Genomic DNA, 7131 nt, shown 5'->3' with positions numbered 1-7131 from the left:
TCAACTAGCATATCTTTAGTCACTTTTTAAGAACGGAAAAGGGAAAAGAAGATAAAAAGAGTTTGTGAGAAGGATTAGAATGTGAGGAATTATATTGGGTCAATTTACACTGCTATATAATAGGGTTTTTAAAAAATTATGGGCTCCTAAGAAAATGGGACAGAGTCTGATGACTCTTTTGTCTCCTAATAGGCACGACCTTGTAGGAATAGTAAGAGAAACGTAGGTTTGGTTTAGTTTAGGGGCAATAGTGGTGGTTAGCGACCATTATAGAAGGAGAATATTAATGTTATATAGGGTGTCATTACGTAATAACAAATCTTCACCGTGAGTTGAAATCCTACTCTAATCACTAGGGTTCGATCGAATAGTAAGAGAAACGTAGGTTTGGTTTAGTTTAGGGGCAATAAAAATAATTGATAATGATCATTATGGGCGAAGGTTTTTGATGACTATTGAAAAGTAATAGTGGTGGTTAGCGACCATTATAGAAGGAGAATATTAATGTCATAAAGGGTGTCATTACGTAGTAACAACTATAAAATAAAATCACAATTCAAGAGGAGGTATGGTAATGCTAACTATAAAATAAAGATCACGAATCTTCTTTCGTCCAAATGAATCAAATTCTAGGATGAATCCACTGATTCATCTTGGAATTAGTGAATTAGAAGATTAGCGACGAATTTATACTCGTTGTAAATTTGACGACAAAATTATTATTCGTTGCAGATTTAGCGATGAAATTATTATTCGTCACCAAATTTCAGCATCCCACATTTGCCGACAAATTCATTTTCATTGTCAAATTTGCGACGAAAATCTTATCTTTGGTATTAATTTATACATAAACTTATCAATAGACTTATATAAACTAAAAGACATGATATACTAATTGATGAAAGATGAAACTGAATAGCAATATATATGGAACACAATAATACGAAGTCAAGAGACATTGTACACTAACAACATAAACAGATAATAGAGTCTATCAAGACTCATAATACAGACATATTATAACCTTTTAATTTTTTCTAAGCTGATTTAACTAGTTTTTCGCTGAAATCCCAGAGTCTTCTTCCCAATAATTCATCTCTACCGTTAGAAGTTGTCTTCGACTCATTGCAATCAGCGAAGTACTTTCCACTCACGCCCTTAATGTTTGGATGCAATGCGACATAGCATGAAGTTGCAGCTCCCTGTAATTATCAAAAGGAGAATCTTGATGCTTAATCATTGGATTTTATTCCTCTAACGATAGTTGAAAATAGATATGAACTAGGATCCGACAAAATATTGAAGCATTTAGTAGAAAGTAGAAAGCATTAGTGAGTTCAATAATTGGTGAATGTTGCATCGACAAACCTGAGGTATGGTCTTCCATAAGACGCAAGTTGCAGTTTGCAAAGCACCTACAAGCAAAAGGAAGGCATGAGTGTAAGTTTTAAAGCTTTGACTACATGAATTCATTGGTTTTAGGAGCATACCGACGAAGGCAGTAGAGTGCCTTGCCAAGTTTGTCCTGATCAGACCAGGATGAAGTGAATTTGCTGTGACATTTAGCACCCCTTCTTCCTGTTGATTTACCATGAATATGTTATAAATTTGTTAATAACCAGTAGTAGGACAAGTTGATGCGGAGGCATCAGTTTGCACCGGACACTATAGCAGTACCTTCAGGCGCCTAGCTAGCTCGTTGGCGTGCAATATGTTGGCCAATTTGGACTGTCCATATGCCAATTTGTCATTGTAACTGAAAAAGGGTTGCAAATATATTTCTCAATCAGTTAATTAACTAAATGTTTTTTGAAATGTTCAGCAATGCATAGTGCTCCTAACGACTCACAAGTCTTTGTCGTTGAGTTTGTCGAATCTTATTCCTGTTCTATATGTTGTCATGTGAGCTTCGGATGACAGATTCACAATACGGCTCTCAATTCCTGTCCTCTCTGCTGTGCTTTTCATTTTGTCAAGCAGAAGTTTGGTCAGCAGAAAATGACCTGAAATCAAAACGAAACCACATTGCAAGATCATATGGAAAACGAACATGTGGAAATCTTAAAAAGAATTGCTCGTTTACGATTACTAAATGAAGTCGTTTTGAGATGGTGAAGAAGATACTCACCGACATGATTGGTAGCAAACTGCATCTCTATCCCATCCTCCGAAAGTTGAAACGGACAGTACATGACGCCGGCATTGTTTCTGAAAGCAAACAAGTTGAAGAGGAGACGTAAGATTCGGCCGCCACAAAGAATGGAACAATTAGTGCGAGGAAACAATGGTATAATTACGTCAAGATGTTTAGAGGAAGATCCATGGCAAGAAACTTCTCGGCGAAGGCTCGGACGGACTTGAGCGAACTGAGTTCTATCTGTATGATGTCGATTCTAGCAGATGGGGTGCTCTGTAGAATGCTCTGCTTTACTTCACTGGCAGCTTCGGTGTTCCTGGCGCCGATGATGACATGGGCTCCTCTGAGGGCCATCACCCTTGCAGCCTCGGCTCCGATCCCGCTACTACCACCTGGATTGCAAAACGAGGTAGGAAACAACTCAGATCTTAGCTACAAAATCAGTAAGCATGCATCGATCTAAGCTAGGTATCGATTTTGGGAACGATTTGTCCGGATTTAGGGCAAATTTGGAGCAACAAAGAAGAGTGGTGTACCGGTGATGATGACCGTGAGGAGGGAGGCGTCGATGCCGTCGGTGACCTGCTCGGCGGTGGAGGCGGATCCGAATCCGCTGGGGCCGGGGATGCCGGTGGCTTCCCTGAAGTAACCCATGGCTCCGATGAAATCTTGTTGTTAGGTCTAGCAAAGGAAAGAGAAAGATTGAAAGGCGACGAGGATGAAAGGGAAGAGAGACGGGTAATTTATAGGGCCATCGTACGCGTTTGCTCGATTGCCATTTTGCAGTGTCGTGGGGAGGCAGCTGTTGGGGGCGAGACCTGCATGCAGCTTGATGGAGAAGCAACGCGGGCATGGAAGCTTCTAATGGGCCGAATTTGGGCCTATACGTTTACACATGGTCCCAATAGAAGCTTCTTACGTCGTTTACTCTTCTAGAAACTAGAAACAAGTTATATATCCAGACTGTAACACACTGTGGACCCTGAATCTAGACACCGAGTAAAAAGTGTTTTTTTTTTATTTTTTTAATATTATTTTAAAGTATATTATATATATTTAAAATTTAAAATTTTAAAATTTTGGAACTGAGTTATAATACATTTAAGTTAATAAGATTTTTTTCTTTATGATTCAAATATTTTTTAAAATTATAATATTTAAAATTAAAAAATTTAGATACACATAATATATTATATATATTTAAAGTTTAAAATTTAAAATTTTAAAATTGACAAGAATCAATATGATTTTCTACTTAGAGTTCAAGTTTTCTTTTTAAATTATAGTGTTAATAATTAAAAAATTTAGATATTTATCGGGTATATATTTTTTAAAAAAAATCTAGGCACCTGGACATTTTAGCATGCACGATTAATTTTATATATATATATATATATATATATATATATATATAAACTAATTTTATTAATGTTAGAAGTAAATTATATATAGATGTTGAATTTATTTTTTTAATTATATATATTTTTTAATATGATGTTAATTTTAATATGTTTTTGTTTAATGAGAATAATGAGATAAAAAGGAAAAAATTATTAGTACAGAAGACATCCAATCTTTTAATGGATATGGATATCCAATATCAAATGAGTATGACTATAAATAATATAAAAATTTCTTGCTTTACTGACGGAATATTTTGATGGAATATTTTTCCGTCGATATTTATTCTTTATTGATGAAAATTAACTCCCATCGGAAAACGCAAAAATTTTTCAGGGTTCCTGCGGAATTAGGATTACATCGGTAATTACCGACATGATATAAAATTCTGTTGATAATTACCAACAGATATAGAATTCTGTTGGTAGTTACCGATGGAATCTTAATTCCATTGGAAACCTCGAAATTATTAGAGCACCTGTGCCCTTCCTTTCTCTGGCACGCGCATATCTTCTCTCCAGCGGCATGTCTTCTCCTCGACGGCATTTCCTCCCGGTAATCTTCTTCCATCATTTTTTTTCCTCTTTTGTGCCTGCTAATGTACACGCTACCAAGCGTAGTGGCATTTCCGACCGCCAGCACGCAGCTGGCAGCATTGTCAACCGCCAGCACGCGCCTTGTGACATCTCCGACGACTACTTGCTGGCGATTGTGCATGCAGCCAGGAGCGTGCCGGCGGCTGTGCAGGCCGCCAGAACACGACGGCTGTGATGGAGAAGCAACGCGGGGATGGAAGCTTCTAATGGGCCTTATTTGGGATTATACTTTAAACATGGTCCAAGTAGAAGCTTCTTTCGTTGTTCACACTTCTAGAAACTATAAACGAGTTTTTAAAATATATATATATATATATATATAATAAAAAATAAAATATAGTTCTTGAATACAATAAGTAACATATAGTTTTGGTTATATATATATATTATGTTTTTGATATTCTTTAAATTTATAGTGCACCCATTAAATATTTTTTCGAGAAATATTTTATAGGCATCGATGGTAAATGCGTACAAAGTTTTTAAGGATCTTTCATTAATTAGACTAGATGAGTTATTTTCTAAATTCAAATTACATGAACAGATTAATGCACTTCCAGTCGAAAAAGGTATTATTTTGATTGTAGATACAAGCAAGACGAAGGAATCAGAGAACAAGTTCCGAAATGAACCCAAGTTCGAAGGTGAATCATATTCATAAAACTACGATGAAAGCACTACCGAGCTTATGACCCTGGTTCAAAAATTGTACAAGAAGAAGAAGTGGTTTAGCAAACAAGAGATCAAGAAGGTGATCCAAATGAAGACGAAGCAATTGAGTCCAAATTCGAGCACGAAGGCTAAGTCAAAAGTCACCTACTACGGATGCAACAAGAAAGGACACATCAAGTCAAATTGTCCAAATATGAAGAAAACCAAGAAGCAATAGAAAAATAAGGCACTACAAGCAATGTGGGATGAGTCTTCATCAGAAGACTCCAATGAAGAACACACAAGCAAGCTTCCTCGCACTTTCAGCTCGAGATCAAGTTGTCGAAACTAAGTCTAAGAATGAATTGGAAGTCGAGTCTGAGCGAAACCACGAATCCATATCCAGTTTAGATGATCCTAACTCCACTGAAAGTCCATCGTTAGTTAGATTGCACAACTTAATTTCTTACTTATCTAGAAAATTAGCCAAGTCCAATATTCGGGCCAAGTCACTCCAAAAGGAGGTCAAAGCCCTTAAGGAGGAGACTAACCCAAGTCCTTTGACCAAGCCAATTCAAATTGAAACTTCAACTCAAGTCCAAGAACTTGAAGAAGAAAATTTCAATTTGAAAACTCAAGTCAAAGAGCTTAAGGACACATTGGGATGGTTCACTTTGGGTTCCAAGAACCTTGATTTGATTCTTGGAAAACAAAGGCCCATATACAACTGATCTAAACTCGGATACAAGGCTAAACATAGGGGTGTAATCGAGCCGAGCCGAGCCGAACTCTTGAATGTTTGAACTTGGCTCGTTTATAATTGAGCCGAGCTCGAGCTTTATTTAACGAATATATTCATGGCTCACGAGTTTATTCGATCTTTTATCGAGCATAAACGAGCTTAATAAATATAAATCATAAATTTAAATATTCATTAAAAACTAAATTATATATTTAGAGAAAATTATAATATTATTATTAAAATTTATAATTTTATTCTAATAAATAAATTTAATATATTTGTCTATATTTTTCATAAGTAGAATGTAAAATCTATAAATTCAATATCAAAACTATTATTTTTTTATTTAAAAGTTGCTTAATGAGCTTAACGAAAGTGTTCACGAGCTAACGAGCCGAATATTGCGAAGCTTGAGCTTGGTTTGTTTATCTTAACGAGCCTCATTAAACGAGCTTTTATCAAATCGAGCTTCGAATAACTCGCGAGCGGCTTGGTTCATTTACACCCCTAGCTAAACATTAATTCAAATCTTACTTCTCTTTAATAAATCAAACCAATAGAAATCTAGTCTTAGCATGAGTCTCTAAGTCTAACTTGACTAATCAAGTTGGACTTAATTAATATTGAATTCCCAAGGATTAAATCCATTACCTTGATAGAACTAATCGAGACTATAATTCAAGAGGAGTCAATAGAAAGATCATCTTTATTGTTAGATAGATTTGCTTGATTGCTTGATTTACTACTTTCCTTATTTCTTCCTAGATTAGGATAGTTAGATAAGGACTTAGGTTTGATCGACACTTGACTAGTTAGACCAAAGATTTTCAGAAAGAAAGTTAAATATTCAATTTCTTTAAAAGGCTTGTCTCGAAGAGGTCGTTGCTCCGATACCTAAGAAAGCCCCTGCGCCTCACCACAGCCCGCCGGAAGTTGATTATCAAAATGGATATTTAACTCACTAACTATTAAGCTTAAGACTAACTTAAATGTAAATAAATCCTTAGATTTTAAATTAAATCAATAAAGTTAAAATTAATAATCATCTCACAAAACACATAAGGTTGCCTGTTTGAAAATTTAGAAAATGTTGAGATTGACTTAAGTTAAAATTGAGAATTAGCTTAACTTAACTCAAACATAATCAAATCTAACTCAGACTTAATCAAACTTAACTCGAACTTAACTTAAACTTAACTCAAACATAATCAAACTTAACTCAAGCATAATCAAACTTAACCCAAACTTAACTCAAACATAATCAAATCTAATTCAAACATACTCAAACTTAACTTAAAGTTAATCAAACTTAACTCAAAGTTAATCAAACTTAACTTAAACTTAACTCAAACGTAATCAAATCTAGTAACATTAAGATCCATCTCACAAAGAACCCATAGGAGTGATATGATTAATCATCTCGATTGGGTGAGATGGAAAATAAGTAGTTGAAATCAATCTATCTATCTTATAATCCATTTAAATTGGATCCAAATCAAATACTTTATATGTAGGAACATAATTATTTGGATCAATAGATGTTGGATAGTGGATGTTCCAGACATATGACTGGAGACAGATTAAAGTTCACCAAATTAAAACTC

At 35.0% G+C, this 7131-nt stretch overlaps 1 protein-coding gene across 2 annotated transcripts; it reads right to left on the bottom strand.

Moving 5' to 3' along the window:
- Nucleotides 1-895: 895 nt before the first annotated feature.
- On the bottom strand, nt 896-2871 carry LOC121985204 (short-chain dehydrogenase TIC 32 B, chloroplastic-like). 2 transcript variants are annotated; one of them, XM_042538510.1, is made up of 8 exons: nt 2674-2870; nt 2298-2529; nt 2129-2208; nt 1850-2003; nt 1678-1756; nt 1491-1578; nt 1369-1415; nt 896-1202 (listed from the first exon to the last, which is right to left on the bottom strand). In XM_042538510.1, the coding sequence occupies exons 1-8, from the start codon at nt 2789-2791 to the stop codon at nt 1038-1040; spliced, it is 963 nt and encodes a 320-aa protein (XP_042394444.1). In that variant the 5' UTR covers nt 2792-2870; the 3' UTR covers nt 896-1037. The 2 variants fall into 2 exon arrangements, with proteins under 2 accessions (XP_042394444.1, XP_042394443.1); XM_042538509.1 differs by having other exon boundaries at nt 1369-1578; nt 2674-2871.
- Between the last annotated feature and the right edge of the window lie 4260 nt (nt 2872-7131).

Source organism: Zingiber officinale, chromosome 5B (assembly GCF_018446385.1).
Source record: "Zingiber officinale cultivar Zhangliang chromosome 5B, Zo_v1.1, whole genome shotgun sequence".
Classification (NCBI taxonomy): domain Eukaryota; kingdom Viridiplantae; phylum Streptophyta; class Magnoliopsida; order Zingiberales; family Zingiberaceae; genus Zingiber; species Zingiber officinale.
The sequence above is the reverse complement of the archived record's forward strand: the minus strand, read 5'-3'. Positions and strand labels throughout refer to the sequence as shown.

Bases quoted from the DNA above. Each gene is read 5' to 3' on its own strand.
- LOC121985204 (XM_042538509.1), bottom strand. From the start codon at position 2,791: ATGGGTTACTTCAGGGAAGCCACCGGCATCCCCGGCCCCAGCGGATTC. The intron at 1,757-1,849 runs GTGAGTCGTTAG...ACCCTTTTTCAG, and splicing joins AAACTCAACGACAAAGACTT to TTACAATGACAAATTGGCAT. The intron at 1,579-1,677 runs GTACTGCTATAG...GTAAATCAACAG, and splicing joins AGCTAGCTAGGCGCCTGAAG to GAAGAAGGGGTGCTAAATGT.